At 47.3% G+C, this 21,242-nt stretch overlaps 1 protein-coding gene across 4 annotated transcripts in view; it reads left to right on the top strand.

Moving 5' to 3' along the window:
• Positions 1–432: 432 nt before the first annotated feature.
• Positions 433–21,242, top strand: part of Eml1 (EMAP like 1) — a 143,941-nt gene continuing 123,131 nt past the window's right edge. For 2 of the 4 annotated variants that reach the window (XM_045153972.1, XM_045153971.1), the window contains exon 1: positions 1,089–1,177. In XM_045153972.1, coding sequence (XP_045009907.1) covers positions 1,111–1,177 — 67 coding nt within the window. In that variant the 5' untranslated portion in view covers positions 1,089–1,110. Of the gene's footprint in view, positions 590–1,088; positions 1,178–21,242 lie in introns of those variants that run through there. The other 2 variants (XM_045153973.1, XM_045153970.1) reach the window with 2 other exon arrangements.

The following is a 21,242-nucleotide window of genomic DNA, read 5'->3' as shown; positions in this document are numbered from 1 at the left end:
TCATCTAACTCCAGTCCTTGTTACCCAGCAGCTAAATGCCACACGCCGAGCCACCCAGCCTATTCCTGGCCCTGCCATCTACAGATGCCTATGCTGGGTTTCCAGAAAGACAGGCTTTGGAGCCCCAGGGAAGCCCAGTTTACCCAGTAACTCTTTACTCAGTTCTTATTTTGCACTGCGTTCAAGCTAGAGAAGTTAACATAAAAACCTTCAGATTTCTGCAAAGGTCTGAGCAACTAGGGTGTCAATGTTTTGCGCGCTCTCGCGGGCTGGAGCCCAAGACCTTCCTCTCTTCCTCTCCTCTCTTGCTTCCTCCTCGTTTATTCGTTTGGCTTTTTTTTTTTTTTAAAGCCATTAGTAGCCAAGAAGCTCGGATCATTAGCCTAGCATATATATATTTTTTAAAGAATGGGTTGAAAAAGTGACAAATTTCAGATCTGCTTGTTTCCCCGACTTCGCCTAACACCTGATCTCTTCCTGAGACAGAAATGCACGCAGACCTCGGGGTCCTGGACAAGTCCGCGAGTCTGCCTTGTGACCGAGTGCGCGGCTGAGGCTGGCCCCAGGGGGAGAAGGACACAGTGGCCAGGTCAGCTCCGCCGGGCGGGCGCGCGCGGCTGTCCGTCCCCGTGCCCGAGGCGCGAAGGGGGTCTCTGCCGCCGGCCCGGGGGCCCCAGCGAGCCGGGGCGCTGGGAGGTGGAAGCGGCCCGCAGGCTGGCACGCTGGCTGCCGGGGCGGGCACGGCGGGGGCCCGGGGAGGGGGTCCCGGGCTGCGGGTCCCGGTGGACGTCCCTTTGTCCCCCGCGCGCCGGGGCGCCCGAGCCCGGGCGAGGGGAAGGCCGGGGCCCGCGTCGTCCAGGTCGCCCCCTCGCGGGCAGGCAGCGCGCGCGGGCGCCGGGTTCGCGCGGCGGCGGCGGCGGCGGCGGCGGCGGCGGCGGCGGCGGCGGCGGCGGCGGGCCCGGGTTGCCATGGAGACCGGCGGCAGCCGCCACCGCAGCAGGGCCGGCCCCAGCGCCAGCGCCGCGGCGGCTCGGCTCGCCCCAGTGTGTGGGTGAGCGCGGCGGCGGCGGGCGGCGGGTGCGGGGCGGGGCGCGGCCCGGCGGCCTCAGCATGGAGGACGGCTTCTCGAGCTACAGCAGCCTGTACGACACGTCCTCGCTGCTCCAGTTCTGCAACGGTGAGCGCGGGCGGCGGGCGGCGGGCGGCGGCGACACCCAGCCCGGGGCCCGCAGGCCCGCCCGGCCGCCCACCGGCGGGCCGAGGCCGAGCCAAGTTGCTCGGGTTCCCGCCGCGCGCCCGGGGGGCTCCGCATTGTGCTGGGGCCGCGCCGCGCGCCGGCTTCCCGGGCTCGGGCGGGCGGTCCCCGGCCGGCGCCCCCGCGGGAAGCGCGCGGAAGCCGGCGAGCCGCGGAGCTCGAGGCCCCGGAGCCGGGCGGGCGGCGGGCGGGCTGGGGACGTGTTGCTCTCTGGCTTCCAAACTCACATCTGTTGGGAGGGTGCTGGATGCAAGAACTCGGCAAACAAACCAGAGCAGAGCCTAACAAAACGCTCGGAGGAGGAGGAGGATGCACGCAGGGTGTGCAGCAGATGGACCTCCCGGATCCATTCAGAGCCACTTTAATGAAATCGTCGTCGTTGAATGCAATCTAGAGCAGAAGTGGACCTGGCTTAAAAGTGTGACGTTTTGTTTGCAGGATAATAGGTGTGTGTGTGTGTGTGTGTGTGTGTGTGTGTGGCAATTTTTACAGGATGGAAGCATTCTATAGCTTACCAATATGGCATCTTTTATAAAAATGCAAAAGCATACATCTCAACAGATTTTTTAGTCTCACTACCAGGGTTTGAAAAAAAATGGTTTTTTTCACACATACTGCATATTTTATCAGGACATGATAATTCATGCACAAAACTTTACCACACATTTTTTTTTCATATGTTGAAGCTATTGTTTTATCGGAAGATCCAGAAGTTTGTTAAAGGGCCGGGGAGTGTACTTTTTAGAATTTGCTTAAGTGTAGTCAGGGTAATTTTGAATTCTAGACACTTGTATAGCTGGAGGAATGTATGATGAGGTTGTGATTGCGATCTTAGGGGGGACTTTTCTGTTACTAACACCTGTTTGCAAACAGGAGGTATCTCACAGCAATGAAGACTGAGTGTGTGGATTCGTCCTATGGACTGGTATTTTTTCTTTCTGGTGAAATGTATTGCCTTTTTAATGACGCTGTATATCCACTATTGGGAGCTTACAATTTTCACATGGGGAAAGTAAATGTATGCGGCATTCTGCTGGCCACTGGGGTGCTTTATAGTATCGACTCCTGGGAATGGTTTTGTTCCTGGGTAGGTTGAATAGATTCTTCAATTAGTATTTTGAATAGTTTCCTTAATTGACTGATGATCAATCACATTTGTATCATTACTGTTGCTCTTCACATATGTGTGGTAGAATTCACCCAGTGTTAGCTGTGCAAGACATGTGGCTGAAAATGACATGAAATGACTTCTAGACAGAGAGCATTAAAAAAAAAAGACTTATCTTTGACAGTTTGACTTGGGGTACGGAAATGAGGGTAGATATTTTTATTGGAGCAGTTGTTTGGTGGTGGAGAGCTTACATAGTTCAGTCATGAAGGTGGCTTACACATCTAATTGTGAATGGTCAGGGTTTTTGTCTTTTCCTGTTACTTGCTGGCGTCACAGTATTGGTATGGCATTTTGCTGGTGATGTTCTCAAGAAGGGAGCCAGCTCTTACATACTGTAGAGGTAGCAATTTAAACAAAATCACTTTACAATTCAACAACAATACCACTTTCAAATACAATGCAAGCAACTGTTGAATTACTGTCTTCAAAAAGTTCCTAGCTCTGTAGTCATTATTTCTGGGGGATACCCTTGTGAATAAAGTTTAAAGCAGGAGTAGTCTTTGGGGCAGAAATAAATGTTAACCAATGATGTCCTTGGCAACAGATGTTTTGATGTGAAACTATTCAAGAAGCGTCTACTAAGAGAAAATATAAATGAACATGCTTCAGTTAATCACTATGATGATTCAGTTAGAGGAGTGGGTCACTGAGACACCATTCCAACAAGAACTAAATCCAACATTTAAGTATTTCATTAGCTACATTGGAAAAAAAATCTTCCTTTTAAAAGTAGAGATCTACATTACAATGGCCAGACCACAAAAGGGTGATATGTGAACTCGTACATTTTTATATGTCGAACTTGTCTCTTGCATTTAATAGTGACAGGAACTCAAGTCACAGTTACACCGTATATCGCTTCGGAAAATGCAGTCCCTACTTCTTATCTGTATGATCTCATGGTGAGCTAAAGGTGGAAGGTAATGGGCCAGTGAGAAGCAAAGAGAAAAGGTCCTTCAGGGTCTCCTCCGCTCTCTTTCCCACATGATTTGTAACGGTTTGTGGTGACGGTGATGGTGCCGGTGGTGGACAGCAGCCTCTGGGCTCCTGGAAAGGCTACCATCACTTATCTTTGAGGAACTGGCTCTTTAAGTTAAAAATTTGTCCATTTTTTTTTCTTGAAAGTATTTAGAATCTATGAAGTGAGCTCTCATCCTTTTAATGCTGTAAAGTTACACTATTTTGAAAAGTAGGCCGTAGCTTTCTTTTTCAAAGTATTTTAAATTATTTTATTTTCCTGGTGCTTTGGGACCAAACCCAGGACGCCACACATGCTAAGCAAGTGAGCTGCACCCTAATCCCAGAGCTACTCTTTTAAGTCGGTTTATGATTTCGTAAATGTTTGCCATCTTTTACTTCCGATTTTCTTTAGAAACCTCCCTATGAGGTTGTGGCATTACTATCCTCGCTTTACTATGGGAAACTCAAGCTCAAAGATATAGCAACTTTATTATTTATTTATGTGTGTGTGTGTGTATAGGTGTGTGCATTTGTGTGTATGATGGCCTCATGTGTGCCTTGTGCATGTGGTGGTCAGAAGACAACCTCAGGGTGTTTCTCCTGTATTTCTACCCTCCTTTATTTATTTATTTATTTTTGGCTTTTCAAGATAGGGTCTCACAATTGCCCAGGCTGATCTGGAATTCACCACATAGTCTCAGGCTGGGATTAAAGGCATGTGCCACCACGCCCGGCTTCACTTTTCTTTTTTGAGATAGGGTCTCTTGTTTTTACTGCTGCAACTTGTGAGCTTCTGGGTTCTCTTGGCTCTGTCTTCCATTGCTTTGAATGCACCACTTTGTGTCTGGCTTTATGTGGGCATGGAGAATTGAATTCAGGCTGGCAGGTTTGCAAGCCAGTACCTTTAAGTTCTGAGTCATCTTCCCACCCCAAGTTTAGTAACTTTATTATTTATTTATTTATTTATTTATTTCATTTCTTGAGGTAAGGTCTTGCTCTAGCCTACGCTGATCTAGAATTCAATATGTAGTCTTAGGCTGGTCTGTAACTCACAGTGATCCTCCTACCTCTGCCTCCCTGAGTGCTAGGGTTAAAAGCATGTGCAGTCACGCCTGGTTTAAATTTAGCAACTTTTAAAAGGCTACACAACCAGGAGGGGCTTTAATTACCCTTTCTGTTTGTTGTGTCAATAATAGTTCTGTTGAGATTTTCACATACCTTGAATAATTTTTCTCAAGTTTGGTGGTCAGCACTTTCAGTGGATGCACAGAATTGTGCAAGTATTACTATTATCTGGTTTCAGAACATTTCTGTCACATCAGAATGTACTGCCCTACCCATTAGCAATCAGGGCACCATGCAGTATTTAGTCTTTTGTTCCTGGCTTCTTTGGTTAGCTAACAGTCTGATGTTTATCCATGTTGTGCTGTATGTCAGTATGATTCACATTTTATTGCCCCAAATCCCATTGTATGAACTTATAGTACTTTGTTTATCCTGTCACCAGTTGAAGAACATTCCTCGCCCCAACTATTATGAACAATGTTACATCTACATACACGTTCTTCTGTGGACACATGTCTTCATTTCTTTTGGACAGATAGCTAGGAATGGAATTTCTGGATCATGCAATAACACAGTTTAGTACATTGAGGAATCAGGCGGAAATTTTTGAAGTCTAAGTATGAAACCTCTTTTTCTTCCATCTTATTGACAAAAGAATAGGGGATGAAGTAAATGGATCAAAGAGAGGAAGAGGTGGGAGCAAAGGATGAGGCGCTGCTGTAGTCTTTGGCCCTTCTGCCTCTGGGCTCCTGTATGCAGGTGCACATCCACGCCCAGCCGCCACAGGGCCTCAGACTCTCCACCTGCAAAGGGACCCGCCGATCATCTTGGCTCATATTTGCTTTCTTAGGCCCTCGAGCTGTTTCTCCAGACAAGTTGGCTCAGGAGCCCGAAGGTTAAACGGAGAGATAGGGAGCCCCCCTAGAGGAAGTGGGGACCCTCTTGTCCTACCTCCGCCCCCTGCTGTGCTTAGGCAGTTCCAGGACACTGGACACTCACTGCCTCCCTCTGCACCCATTCCTTCCTTAGACTATTCAGACTCTCAGGTTCTGTATGCAGCCCACAGCTGGCTCATGTGTGCATCCCGAGCCCATAACAGACAGATTTAATATCCATCCCATATTTCTAAGTCATTCCACATTTGAAGGGGCACATGATAGCTCTTCTTAGAATCTTTTGGCTAAACATTACCTTTTTTTTTCTTTTACGAAAGTACTTATATAATTTTAGACCCTTAACCTTCCTGTTTTGTATTATCTATATGTTTCTTTTTATTCATATTGCTTTAAAAGTATTTATTTATTTATTTGAGAGAAAGAGGCAGATAGAGAGCAGGAATGGGAGCACCAGGGCCTCCAGCCACTGCAAACAAACTCCAGATGCCTGCACCACCTTGTGTATCTGGCTTTACATGGGTTCTGGGGAATTGAACCTGGGTTCTTTGGCTTTTCAGGCAAGTGCCTTAACCGCTAAGCCATCTCTCCAGCTCTACATTGCTTTTTAAATTTCAGACACCTGAATGTGATACTCAAGACTGATTTTGTTTTATTTTTGTTTTTATGTTTGTTTGTGGGGGGACAGGGTCTTGCTGTATAGCCCAGGCTGGAATGTAACTGAATTCTCTGCCTCAACCTCCTGAGTGCCGGAGTGACAAGTAGTTGCCACCATGTCCAGCCCAGGCATGGATTTACATGGATCAGATCCACCGGCTTTATTCTAAAGTCTTCCCTAGAAATCCAGCCAAAACCATGTTAGCTTTATCACATCAAATTATCACTCCTTTCGGATTTTCACCTAAAGTGCTTGTGTTTTACATGAACTATGGCTAAGTTCTTGCTTTTCTTTTCTTACTTTTAATAACCTTTTCTGGTGGAGGAGAGTTTCCTTCAGTCGGCAGAGCCCTAGTAAATTGCAACACCAGATAATCTGTGTTGTAATGCTGCAAATAATCCTAAACTCACAGAAAATATGTCAGCATGATATAAAATGGAAGTCATAAAGGGTTTGATCCTGGCTGTAGCCTCTTGTCTTGGAAGGAAGGTGCCCCGGGAGAGCTTACCAGATGCCCTCTGGCTCCTGTACAGAGTGTCCCCTCTTCCCGAGGTGACCAGCTCCTCTGCTTGTCATAATCACAGCTGGTCAGGTCTGCTTTGCCTGCCTGGCCACATTTTGAAATCACTGTAATAACCTTTCAACCACTACAACTTGTTTTCTCTAGCTCTAAACTGGAAAATTGGTCCTAATTTCTATATATTTATTTCTACTTTGGGGATTAATAGTCGTTTGATAATATTTTTAAGAAAATATTTTTTATTTATTTGAGAGAGAAAGACAGAGAGACAGACAGCAAGAGGCAGGTAGAGAGAGAGAGAGGGAGAGAATGGGCATGCCAGGGCCTCTAGCTGCTGCAGATGGATTCCAGATGCATGTGACACCTTGGATATCTGGCTTATGTGGGTCCTGGGGAATTGAACCTAGGTTCTTCGGCTTTGCAGGCAAGCACCTTAACCGCTAAGCCATCTCTCCAGCCCCATTTGATAATCTTCATCACTGTTGACACCTGCAATTCTGGCAGCTTTCTCTTGATTATGACTGTGGTAGAGTTTTTAAAATGAGAAATCGTCGAATTTTTAACATGGATCCAGTTAACTCCTGCAAGGGCCTTATCAGAAGCGAACAGTATGAGGTATTTCCAGACCTCTTTGGCGTTCTCACATGGTGGCAGAGCACAGACTTAGGCATTCTGTAGGAGCAGAATCCAAAGAAAAAGCTTCCAGGGAAAAGCGCAGAGCAGGCACCCTGCTCAGCAAGAATCCTCACTGGAACGCAGGGCCCTCCACCCAGCAAGGAATTTATTTTATAGTTAAGCCACAAGCTTTTATGACATCATAAACAAACCCAAGTGTTTTGGTAAAAAAAAAAAAAAATCCCCAAACTGAGTTTATTAGTTAATCATCAGTAGGTTATTATTTATACTTGAGAATTAATGTAAGCCTTTTCAAATGTCCCTTTAAAAGAAACAGCTGGGGGGTATGGAGAGGAAAAGAGAAATAGCATCTTTGTGTTGGGCGCCCCAGCCTGTTCCCGCTACAAAGCTGGGAGCACCGAGGCCTTCGTGGCGGGCGGCGCGGGAGGACGCTCGAGCGCTGGCTCACTGGCTGGGCCGTCCCTCCCAGGACTCAGAGCCCGTGAGATTTTGCACTTAGAAAAATTTGTTTCAGGAAAAATTATTCATTTTTGTGGTTCTGGCTTGTTCATGGAGAGTTTCTAGTATTAGCCAAACATTTTGAATGCCTTCAGAAACATTGCTCATAAAAAAGGAAAAGTCTGCCGTAAACTCCACATGCCATATAACTCTTATTGATGCGAATCCTCCCCGCTCTGCTTCCGAGCAGCCATCTGACAGCTACATCCACTTTCTGCTAACCCAGCACAGTTTCAGTTAGCTGAGTACCAGGGGTGGCCCTAGATGTCATCCGGAGGAAGGGCCTATCCCCTTTCGTTTGCTTTAAAGAAAAGACATGGGAAGAGGTTTTTGTTGTTTGTTTTATTTAAAAGTATAGAAATTATTATTTAAAAACTGGATGTGGTGGCACACGCCTTTAGTCTCAGCACTGGAGAGGCAGAAGTTGGAGGATCGCTGTGAATTTGAGGCCACCTTGAGACTACATAGTGAATTCCAGGTCAGCCTGGGCTAGTGTGAGACCCTACCTTGAAAAAACAAAAACTTTTTTAAAAAAAGAATTTATTCAATTAAGCATCACCTCTAGGGTAGAAGCCAGGTGTGGTGGTAGACCCCTGTAGTCCTGACTCTTGGGAGACAGAAGCAGGAGTCTCAGGAAATCAAGACCATCCTTGGCTATAGTGCATTAGAGGCCAGTGTAGGCTATGTGAGACCCTGTTTCACACCTGTCACCCTAAAAAATAACATCAGGTAAGCACACTGCTGGTTCTGTTTATAGCTGTGCCTCTCTTTGAAACACTGTTGATATAGAAAACCATGTTGTACAGTATGGATTTGTATCTTATGCACTTGTTGTTTTTAAAATTTTTTTAAAATTATTTTTATTTATTTATTTGAGAGCGACAGACAGAGAAGGAGGGAGAGAGAGAGAGAGAATGGTCGCACCAGGGCCTTCAGCCATTGCAAATGAACTCCAGATGCATGTGCCCCTTGTGCATCTGGCTAACGTGGGTCCTGAGGAATTAAGCATCAAACTGGGGTCCTTAGGCTTCACAGGCAAGCGCTTAACCACTAAGCCATCTCTCCAGCCCATGTCTTCTTTATCCTGCTAGTCTTTTGGTAGATATTGAAACTTTGACCTTGAATAATGACCCCTGCTGGCCATGGCAGCCTGTCCTATGATGTGTGATGGGGGGGGGGGTCGCGGGAGGAGCACCAAGCCCAGAGCCTGACCTTGGGGGAATTAGAAGGCAAGAGACCCAGTTGAAGGCCACAGTCAACTCTGCCCCTCTTCCCCCGGGGCACTGAGGTGTGGTTCAGCACTGGCTTCTGTAGGAGGCATCACCCCTGAGGACAATAGAATAGTTCCCACCCAGAGCCTTAATCAACCCTATGGCTGCACAGATTTTGTCTGAGGCAGTGGGTGATGAGGAGGGACGCAGGAGGCTTTGAGGCCACTTAACAAATTCAGCCATTTCTTTTTCAGGCAATTATAAATGTTAAATATGTGATTTCCCCGCTAGAAACAGTGCTCTGCCTCCTACCTCATCCTTTTCTGCTTTAGCTCAGCCTCTGCCTGCTTCTCAGGGACTGAGTTGAGTTTTAACAGCAGCCCTGAGCGAGTCTGCCTGCCTCCAGGCTCAGCCCCCTCGCGCCGTTCTTTTGTGCATTCTTCAGGAATGTGAGTGCCCACGGTGCTCATTATCACTCTGTTCCCAGGCTCCTGTGACCCCCGGGCCCTCGGGCCCTGGCCTCCAGGAAGCCTACTGTGCTCATCTCGAGCGACACGCCGCAGTGTTCAGTTATTTAGTGACCACAGGACAGGTTGTGCGGAGGCCCAAGGGTCGGGTGCTACAGGTGTTGGGGTGGGGAGGGGTGGGTGTCAGGGTGGCTTCCTAAGGAAGGCAGACTCAGGCTGGTCTTGCCCCCTAACACAGGGCAGGCAGTTAGGGAGCAGGCAGGACCAAGGGCATCTCAGGCCCAGGAGAGACTACCAGAAGCTCTGAGCAGAAAAAACAAAACCAAACAAGAACATTTCTGGAAACTGAAGGCAGGTGGTGCGTGGTGGGCGAGAAAGGCGGATAGCGGCTTGCAGTGGAGCGAGGGGCCGGGGTGGGGCTTCTGAGCCCGGACTTTGGTCTTGCTCCCAAGAGCAGGGGAAGGCCGGGGAAGAATGGTGGGGCGTGAGAATGACAACCAAAATGCCACTCTCCCCCTCTTCTTTGAGATGGAGGTCTCTCTGTGCTGCCCAGATGGGCCTTGACCGTAGGCCTTATGCAGTCCCCCTGCCTCACCTTGGGACTGTAGACAGCTGGATTGTCGCTTCTGGAAGATGACCGTCCGTGCAGTGAGGGGAATAGGCTGGGAAAGCAGGCAGAGGTGCCAGTCTGAGGCTTTAATCCAGGAAGAGGCTGTGCTAATTTCCAGGGGTGCGGTGAGTGTAGTTCAGAAGAGACTGAGGGGTCACGTCACCTGCAGCCGGGCTAGGAGCAGGGACGGGGAGGACCCCAGGACGCTAAAGGAGGCTCCAGCTCCGCCCAGGGCGACAGGAGAAGGGCTGTGGAGGGCAGGTTAGTGTGGGCATGGGGGCCCCTGGGGCATGGGGCTGAGGTGCAGAGCAGACAGGGCCTGGAGCATCTGAACTGGAGCCCCCGCCCTTGTCCGCTGGCGGCCCACACAGTAGTTGCCTTCATGGCCCCCATGAGCCGACTTTAGCAGACAACCGAGCCCTGTTGAGCACCGGAGCCCATTAGAAGCGCCTGAAGCTCTCCTTTCTCTCACTTTGGCGACAAGGCTTTTCAGGTGCAGCTCGTGGGACCCTTCGGGCTCACCACCTGCCAGTGTCCTGGTTCTCCAGGTTCTCCTGCCTGGCTGTAAGCTCTTCCCTGCAGATTCCTGGGTGATTCTTTATGTCCCAGCGCCTCTGCAGGGCCTCACGTGATGGCTTCCCTGGCTGATGTTCACCAGGTCTATTCGGGGACCATCTTCCTTGTCTTACACATTACACATGTGCAATGCGTCCCATGTAACAGGTGTACCAGAGGCAAAGCACTCACACTGCCTTCCTTGGCATCACGGGTACATATCTGTGCACTGTATATAACTTGTGCTGTGATCTCCATATCTACGTGCATATACACTCATGGATACACACTTGTCCCGCCCCTCAGAGAATCAGTGGGCTTCGCATTTAGAAGAGAAGGCATTCTAGTTAGAGGAAGCCTTATTGCTAAACCCACGGTGCTAAATGTTGGGTGATGAGGGGATGGGCCTGACATAGTCAGATCTTCCCTGAGCTGTCACTCAGAAAGCTTCTAGCTGGACACTATGTTACTCAAGTCAACAAGTGGAAATATTTGCAGAAAATATATGGTAATTTAACTATTATTTATATTATTTATAAATAACACATTGTTTTCAGCCCAAGTATAAAAATGGTTCTTGGTAAAGCCAGCATTTTTTTTTAAAAAAATATTTTATTTATTCGGGCTGGAGAGATGGCTTAGCCATTAAGCACTTGCCTGTGAAGCCTAAGGACTGAAGTTCGAGGCTTGATTCTCCAGGACCCACGTTAGCCATTTGCACAAGGGGGTGCACGCATCTGGAGTTTGTTTGCAGTGGCTGGAGGCCCTGGCACGCCCATTCTCTCTATCTGCCTCTTTCTTTCTCTGTCACTCTCAAATAATAAATAAAAGTGTACAAAAACCATTTTATTTATTTGTGAGAGAGAAAGAAAGAGGCAGGTAAAGAGAATGGGTGTGCCAGGGCCACCAGCCACTGCAAACGAACTCCTCATGCTTGCACCCCCTTGTGCACCTGGCTTTCGCGGAGAATGGGGAATTGAACCTGGTTTCTTAGGCTTCACAGGAAAGCACCTTAACTGCTAAGCCATCTCTCCAGCCCTTTACCTTTTTTTATTGACAGCTTCCATCCTTACAGACAATAAGCCATGATAACTACCTCCACTTCCTCACTTTCCCCTTCACAAATCTACACTCTGTCATATCCCCTCCCTCTCTATTAGTCTCTCTTGTATTTTAATGTCATCATCTTTTCCCCCTATTATGAGGGTCTTGTGAAGGTAGTGCTAGGCACTGTGAGGTCATGGATATCAAGACCGATTTCTGTCTAGATGATTACATTGCAAGCAGTCCTACCCTTCCTTTGGCTCTTTCATTCTTTCCACCACCTCTTCCGCAATGGACTCAGCCTTGGAAGGTGTGATAGAAATGTTTCAGTGCTGAACACTCCTCTGTCACTTCTCAGCACTATGGCACCCTTTCGGTCATCCCAGTGGTCACCACCATCTGAAAAGAGAAGCTTCTCTAACCAAAAATGAGAGTAGCATTAATATATGGGTGTGAACATTAAGAGAAGTGCTTACCAGGCATTTTGGTGAACATAATATATGCATTTAGCCAGACAAGAGCAGATGCTACACTCCAGTGCTCATGACCTCTCATGCCATAGGCTTTTGATTGGGTTTTCAGTACCAGGCATGTATTCCCTCCCATAGAGCAGGCCTCCAGTCCAATTAGAGAGCAGTTGATTTCCTCCAGAACAGATATGCCACTATTGCACCCATTTGGTCACTTGAGGCTTGCAGTGTCCACAATTTTCACTGCTGATGGCTTCTGTCTCCATAGGGCTGCATGCAGTGTAGCTTTTTCCAGCTTTCTGTCAGCTGGTCTATAGGGAGGAGGTTTTCAGCTCAGCCCCAGATTGATTTCTCAGTAACCTTGCAGCCCAGGCATGTGGAATCTTCAGCAATAGGGTCTTACCATCTGTTCCTGGTGGGAAACCAAGAGCCTTGGCAATAGCCTATAATGTTTTGGGGGCATCAGAGACCTCCCTGGCCAACAAATCACTGGAAGGTATCCCATCCCTGGCACTGACATTTTTCCAGTAATAGTCTATGGCTTCTGGGTGCACCATTATCCAAAAAGCAGGTTATCATATGGCTTATTCACAATATCCTGAATTTTGATTAATCCTCTCCCACCCTTCTCTTACTCAGTCTCTTCCCCTGACCTCACTTAGGCCACTCCTCCCCCAGTAATCTGTTTGTCTACTTACATATATACAATACCATCCCCTTAAGCCCGCCTCTCCCCCCTCCCTTATAGCCCTTTTCTAGCTCACTGACTTCTGCTACCGGTTTTTACTCCAACTCACACACAAGTCTGAACATTTGTATATAAGATCCACATATGAGAACATGTGAAGTCTGATGAGAGCCTGGTTATCTCACTTGGTATAATCCTTTCCAGATCCATCCATTTCCTTGAAAAATTCATAATTTCATTTTTCTTTACTGCTGAATAGAACTCCATTGTATAGATGTACCACATCTTCATTATCCACTCATTTGTTGAGGGACATCTAGGCTGGATCCATTTCCTAGCTACTGTGAATAGAGCAGCCATAAACATGGTTGTACAAGTATCTCTAAGGTAGTGAGAAGAGTCCTTAGGATAGGTGCCTAGGGGTGGTAAAGCTGGGTCACATGGTAAATCTATTTTTAGGAACCTCCACACTGATTTCTACAATGGCTGGACTAGTTTACATTCCCACCAACAGTGCAGAAGGGTTCCTCTTTTTCCACATCCTTGCCAACATTTATTTTCTTTCTTTTCTTTTTTTTTGGTTTTTCAAGGTAGGGTCTTACTCTGGCCCAGGTGGTCTTGAACTCATGTCATTCCTCCTACCTCTGCCTCCCAGTGCTGGGATTGAAGGTGTGTGCCACCACGCCCAGCTCCGTTTGTTTTCTTGATGATAGCCATTCTGACAAGAGTGAGATGGAATCTCAAAGTAGTTTAAATTTGCATTTCCCTGATGGCTAGGGATGTAGAACTTTTTTTTGGAGGTAGGGTCTCCTGTAGCCCAGGTTATCTGGAACACACTCTGTAGTGGCCTCATATTTACGGTGATCCTCCTACCTCTGCCTCCCAAGTGCTGGGACTAAAGGTGTGAACCACTACACTTGGCCTTGATGTAGAACATTTTTTAGATGTTTATATACCATCTGTATTTCTTCTTTTGAGAACTCTATTTAGTTCCTAAACCCTGCCCCCTTTTTTTCTTTTTCAGTTTTTCAAGGCAGGGTCTCACTCTGGTCCAAGCTGACCTGGAATCAACTATGTAGTCTCAGGATGGTCTCGAACTCATGGCAGTTCTCCTACCTTTGCCTCCCAAGTGCTAGGATTAAAGACGTACGCCACAGCACCTGGATCCTTAGCCCATTTTTATTTGTATTTATTTATTTTTGTAGGGTCTCGCTCTAGCTCAGGCTGACCTGGAATTCACTATGTTGTCTCAGGGTGGCCTCAAATTCATGGCAATCCTCCTACCTCTGCTTCCCAAGTGCTGGGATTAAAGGCGTGTGCCACCATGCCCGGCTAGCCCATTTTTTAATTGCTTACTATTTGGTTATCTGAGTTCTTTGTATATCCTAGATATTAATCTTCTGTCAGATGTATAGCTAAAGCCAGCGTTTTTTCTTTTATTTATTTAATTTTATTTTATAGAGAGTAAGAGAGACACAGAGAGAATTGGCACACCAGGTCCTCAGCCACTGCAATTGAACACCAGATGTTTGCACCACCTAGTGGGCATGAGTGGCCTTATGCCTCACCTTTGTGTGTCTGGCTTATGTAGGATCTGGAGAGTCGAACATGGGTCCTTAGGCTTTGCAGGCAAGCGCCTTAACTGCTAAGCTATCTCTCCAGCCCTAAAATTAGCATTTTTTAAAATTTATTTTTAAATTTTTATTAGCATTTTCCATGATTATAAAAAAATCCCATGTTAATTCCCCCCTCCCCCCACACTTTCTCCTTTGAAATTCCATTCTCCATCATATTACCTCCCCATCACAATTATTGTGCATTTTTAACAGTAAAAAGGATTTGACTTAAACACCCCAAAAGAAGTTATAAAAAAGCATCTGATATTCTGGGGCTGGGGGAAAAGCCCAGTTAGTGAAATGCTTGCTGTGTAAGCATGAAGACCTGAGTTTGAATCCCAGAACCTGTGTAAAAGCCTGGAATGGCGGCGTTCACTTTAATTCCAGTGCAGAGCAGACAGAAGCAGGAGATTCCCAGAGGCTCACTGGTTAGTATAGGTGACTCAGTGAGTTCCAGGTTCAGGAGAGACCCTGTCTCAAGAAAAAAAATGAAGGGTGACTAAGGAAGACCCAATATTGACCTCTGGCCACCACACATGCGTGCACATATGTGTGTGCCCCCCCACATACCATACATGTGCATGGGCCTGCATGCACACACACACATGCCAAGATTTTCAGAAAAGTAAGCTTCAGTTGAGAGGTGGTTCTGTGGAGTTGGGTCTCTTATGCCATGGCTTTGCTAGACATTTCAATCCCAATTGCAGGCATGCTGGGCACCCAAGGAACGACATTTCAAGATGACCCTCCTCTACTATTGAGTCACTTGCAGGGCTTGCCCACCTCAGGGAGCACACGGGATCTGGTTAAGACTGGCCGGTGAAGCCATGGGGGCAGCCCTCCAAAGAGCAGTGACAGGATTGCCCACACGCCACGGCTCCCAGAGACTGAAATCTACTTGCTGTGCTATTTCTTTTCTTTTCTTGAAAATGATCTTTTATAGTTTTACTTATCTTGTACTTAATTATGTCTGGAACCAGAGTCACTGTTTCCCAATCCGAGCTTGTGCTTTTGTTTTTGAAGGTAGGACCACGTCTCATTCATCTATGTTCTCAACAGGTGTGTGCATGAGAAAAAGAGACAGAGACTTAGCAGGGCAGATGAGAGAAACCCTACCATTGTGGAGTGTTGGCTTGGGAAGTTTCTATGTATTTCTGTTGTTTGATTCTCTCCCCATCCTTTGGGGTTGGGACTAGGAATTTTAAGTAACTTGCTCAAGGTCCATTTCACAGTTGGGGTTTGAGCCTAGGCACTGTGGCTCCAGTGTCCACAGTGATGAGTTTTGAGAAAGAAGGTGGATCAGTAAACAGGCATGATCACAGGTATGCGTGGGGGTGAGCAGGCAGCTTACATTGGTCCTAGCCGCTAGGAGAAGAAACACATGCTATCAGTTGACCTTCTTGCCTCTCAACTGTATTATTGTCAGGGTCTTGGAACAGGTTTCACTGCTGATGTAGTTTGGATATGGTTTAACATGTCTCCTAAGGCTTTATATGTTGACATTTAACCCTTTTTGTGTGTTATTCAGAGGGTGGGAAAGTAATCTGATGGTGGCTAGAGGTGGGGCATTGAGAGGTGATTAGGATGGAGCCCTGTGATTGAATCCTCACACACACACACACACACACATACACACACACAGAGAGAGAGAGAGAGAGAGAGAGAGAGAGAGAGAGAGGGAGGGGGGAGAGGGAGACATGCTTGCTCCCTGTCTCACCACATGATGCCCTCTACTGCATTGGGATTCTGCCAGCACATCACAACAGGGATGCTTCAATCTTGAACTTCCAGGCTTGGCATCAGAATAACCTCTTTTCTTCTTCTCTGCCTCCCCTGGTATGGAACACAGAAGACCATTGACTCCCCTGATTTCCTTTTTTAAAGTTTTGTTTTTGCTTTTTTTTTTTTTTTTTGGCTTTTTCCCTCCTAGGCTGCTTTGGTGTGGTACCTATGCCACCATCTTAACCGGAAGCCCCCTAAAGTTTTTTTTAATTATTTATTTATTGGAGAGAGATTGAGAAAGAGGGAGAGAGAGAGAATGGGTGTGTTAGAGCCTCTAATCACTGCAAACAAATGCCTAACACATGCGCCACCTTGTGCATCTGGCTTATGTGGGTACTGGGTAGTTGAACCTGGGTCCTCAGGCATTGCAGGCAAGCACCTTAACCACTAAGCCATCTCTCCAGCCCCTGTTTAACTTTTGAAAATGTATTTATGTGTGTGGATGTGGATGGGTGGCTGAGTGTAGCATGTAGCTATTGTATGCATGTGTGTGTCGCGGAGGCCTTAAGACAACATAAGAGAGTTTGGTTGCTGCATGCTCCAGTCTAGCTGTCCTGTGGACTTCTAGATTCTCCTGGCTGCACCTCATGTTATCAGAGGCACTTTAGGATACAGACATTCATCACTTTGCATCCAGCTTTCCATAGACATTGGGGACTTGAACTCGGGCTGACAGGCACCTATAACCTATAACCACTGAGCCATCCCCCCAACCTCACCTGGCTTTTTAATCAACCACCTCAACATTTTCAACACTTACGGGCAGAAATTCACTTATCTCTGCATTGCACAAAGTCTCACAGAATTTAGCCTTAGTACAGGGACCCAGGACATGGGCAAGTCTGTTCTACCACCTACCTGCCTCACTGACCCAGTGGCGGATTTCCCACCCAGGGGCCCTTGAATGCAGCCACGTGGACTTCTGGCAGTTTCTGATGGTGGCAGGTTGTTTTACTTGTATTCTCACTTACTGTGACCTCTTGTCAATCCCTCTTCCTGCTACTGCCTCCTGTGCCGCCTTCCTGAGGCCAGGTGCCATTTAGCACAGTTGCCTTGGTGTCTGAGGCCACAGTTGCATATCTCCCGAACTGCCACCCTGATCCCCAGCCAGACTAGGTACTACTGGAGACAGTTCTCTGCCTCATGCCGTAGTGTGGCCAGGATCAGCTTGTTGAACCAGAGTTAGTCATTTCAGAGTGTAAAGATTAAATGAACATTTCATTCGGCTTATCAAGGTCTAACATTCTTGGGCTGGGGTGGAGTTCAGTGCCAGCACGTGCTTGCTGTGCATGAGGCCAGGCTCCATCCCAGCTCCAGGGGAAACAGGTGGGAAGGGACAGGCCACCACGTAGTGGTAGAGCGTTTGTCTGGCACATGAGGCCTTCAGAACAATTCCAGCATTGAAAAAAAAGAAAGAAAGAAAGAAAGAAAGAAAGGAAAATGAAAAACAAAGAAGGAGAAGGAGGAGGAGGAAGAAGAAGAAAAGAAGAAAGGAAGTTAGAATATCTCATGTTGGTCACCACTATGTCCACTGTGACCCAGTGTTGAAACGGCTCTATTAACAGCTCAAGCTCATCCAGCTTTCTCATTGTACTTACTTCCTTGCTTTGCTCAAGAAGAAAAAGGATGTCCTTGTGGCAAAATACACATGCACAGGATAGCCATCTTAACCATGTTTAAGGGTGTAGTTCAGTGGCCTGAAGGCTCTGCGCTACCATCTGTCCATAGAACTGTGTTTATTATCCCAAGCTAAAATGCTGTCTCCATTAAACAAGAACTTTCCGATCCTTCCCTCCCCGGCCCCACCATGGCTGCCATTCAACTTGTCTCTGTGACCTGGAGGACTCTGGGGATCTCCAGCAAGTGCAGTCATTTCACTTTCACAAACAATGGTTTCCTGAAGTCACAGCATTCCAAACAAAGAGGCATGTAACTAAAGGCTCAAGGCCTGATACGAAGCCTGGGATAAATTCCTGTATGTGTGGGCTATGCCCTGTCACCACGGTGAGTCACTTGTACTGCAGACCCTCTGCTCAGCCCCTAAATTATAAATGAGCTCCTTCCTCCAAGCTAGGGCAGAAAGAGGCCATGTTCAAGGGTAGTGAAGGGCCCTGGGGTACTGGCTCCAAGACCAGCCTACTCTTTCCATCCATACAGCCACAAAGGCTGCTCTGCCAAGCAGTGAGGGAGGGCCTGAGCTCCTCTGGGGAGGGAGAGGGAGAGGGAGACGAGAAGTTAGAGCCACTTAGAGAAATGATGAGGGGCATATGTTTGCTAAAGAAATTCCATGACATCTGTCTTGCGATCAGCAGCAGCGCGCATTCTCTCTTCACTAGCTAAGACTCCAAGAAGGGAAACAGCAGATGCAGGACCCAGGGTCTAGGAGGATCTGGACTGGAGTCTTGGAATATCTCTGAGTTTTTCTTTTCTTAGTTTTTTAAGATTGCGTTTGCACATTTGGCACAGTTCTCCGACATGAATGTCTGACTGGTGCTTCCAGTTTCCAGGACCATTTAAAAAGATAAGCAGACATAAGCTGCGTGTGCCCAAAATGAATGCTTCTTGATTTGGAGCACACAAGACCGCACGCATCTCTTCCCAGCGCTCTAACCTGGGTGGGGGCTGGGCTGTGGAGGAGGCAGGCCTGGCCCCGCCCCGCTTCTGCACTGCTGAGATGACTTTGTGGCCCGGCAAACGGCTGCTCCTTTACCGACCTTGCCTTCCTAGGCTGGAACAAGGGAATCAGTCTGAGCCCAGGCAGAAATAGTGGCACCTCAATTTGGGCAATTTAAGGAATATTTCCTAAAGACACTGTTAGAAAGGCCCAGGCAGGTATGTACTCAACCATGAGGCTACAGTAGTGCCCCCAAAGGTTCTGGAACTGATTGAGAGGCTTTGTGTGGATGGGAGCTCTGACCACCAGCTGGTTCAAGGAACCCCTCAGAGGGGAGCTGGGAACTAGTGTGATGACCTCAGTCTCCCTCTCCTCCCAGCTGCTGGGTATATCCTGTGGGCGCAGCCCATGCAGGCAGCCTCCCGTCACAGAGCACAGGGTTGCAGGTGTGAGGCAGGATTTACAGGGCACTCCCCGGACACTCACCTCCCTTGCCTAGCGTGGAGATGTTAATACTCAGCGGAAAGTGTTGCCTTCATCTTGACCTGACACCTACAACTAGGTGGACTTGTCCTCCTTCCTGATGCCTCGTAGGCATCCTATTAAGGGTGGATTCAGGGCCTTACCACATCCCCCATGTACCGTGTGCAAGAATGTCATGGCTGTGTGGTCATGCCTTATCCCTCCCTGCCCCTTCTGCTTCGTAGTGAATTGTGTGCCCGTTTCTCAGCTCCCTGTTTCAGCCTGACTGTGGGTGAAGCCTTCTCCGCTCTCACAGGTTGCTGACCTTTCTGTTCTGAGTCAGGAGGCACACACCCCTGCACAGAGCCGGCTCCAATCTCTTGTATTGTGGTTAGCAGGGAGTGCCAGCGCTTAGCTCCCTGGGGCGCCCTCCACGTGCTTCCTCCCAGTGCGCTGCATGGTAGTTTGCACATAGTGTCGGTTCATGAAATGCTTGCTGAATGAAAAATCAACTAAAATCATAGAAAGAGCCGTGTCCTCTTTATATTCTCATGTAAGGCAGAGAGAACTCAATCCTGAGGAGATTTTCAGTTTTATTTAAAACATTCTTCATGGTGTGCCATGGCATGTAGTCACTCTTTTTTAAAAAATATTTTTATTTTATTTATTTATTTGAGAGTGACAGACAGAGAGAAAAAGGGAGGGAGAGAGAGAGAGAGAGAGGGAGAGAGAGGGAGAGAATGGGCACGCCAGGGCCTCCAGCCTCTGCAAACGAACTCCAGACGCATGCGCCCCCTTGTGCATCTGGCTAATGTGGATCCTGGGGAGCCAAGCCTTGAACCGGGGTCCTTAGTCTTCATAGGCAAGCGCTTAACCGCTAAGTCATCTCTCCAGCCCCATGTAGTCACTCTTAATGACTACAGAATAGACTTGGTGTATGGACTGCCCATGTTCACAGACCATACATGTTTATATACATACTGGGTAAAGAGTGATATGCATAATTTTATGTCCCTGCTTGGGATCAACATGACCTCTAAATGCAGGTCAACCTCTGCGTGAGTCCAGCCTGCAGACAGTAATCTGTTCCATTTTTGGAAGGATTTAGGAGATGACACAGTGTACGCAGGACTGTGTGTGCTGTACCCTGTGGACTGCATTAGAAGTTTTCCGAGTCATTTTAACACACTTATTTTCATCTAATCCCACACAACCCTGATGCAAGACATGCTACACTGAAGTGTCTATAGTTTGTGTTGTTTTCAAGATGGAATCTTATTATGTTATCTAGGCTGGCCTTAAACTCTTGAGCTCAAAGTGATCCTCCCACCTCAGCCCCCACCCCAAAGTAGCAGGGCCTGTAGGCAGGAGCCATCATGCCAGTTTGCTTTCAGCACTTAAGGCATCTTCAAATGTTTCACACATAATTTTTATGACTAAAATCTAAGGAAAGTGAACTATTACCAAGGCCAGGTAGTTCCATTAGTGAACAGTCACAAGCCTAGGCCTCCTGATGAAAACCTATTGCTCTCTGCACTATACCAAGTGCCTTGGTTTTCATTTTGCATCTGTAGTGATCTGTTAATCTATGCTTATGAGAGCACTTTATTTAAAAAGAATATATGAGTCAGGCACGGTGGCCCACACCGCTAATCTTAACACCAGAAGACTGGTGCAGGAGGATCATGAGTGTAAGGCCAACTTAGGCTATCAAGCAAGAATCTGTCTTTTAAAAAAAAGAGAGAAAATATGATATAGAAAGTTACATCTATCCTGCAAAGTTTTGGATGGTTTTCTCCTTTCTAGACCTTGAAAAAAATATTTTATTTTAAGGAAATTTAAAAATATTTTATTAATTTATTTGAAAGATACAGAGGGAGAAAGAGGCAGATAGGGAGAGAAAGCATGGCAAGCCAGAGCCTCTAGCCACTGTGAACGAACTCCAGACACAAGCAGACCTTTTGCATCTGGCTTGCGTGGGTACTGGGGAATTGAACCTGGGTGCTTAGGTTTCCCAGGCAAGTGCCTTCACTGACATCTCTCCAGCCCTGTTTTAAGGAAACTTAA

This window comes from Jaculus jaculus, chromosome 7 (genome assembly GCF_020740685.1).
Source record: "Jaculus jaculus isolate mJacJac1 chromosome 7, mJacJac1.mat.Y.cur, whole genome shotgun sequence".
NCBI classification, from domain to species: Eukaryota; Metazoa; Chordata; class Mammalia; order Rodentia; family Dipodidae; genus Jaculus; species Jaculus jaculus.
The sequence above is the reverse complement of the archived record's forward strand: the minus strand, read 5'-3'. Positions and strand labels throughout refer to the sequence as shown.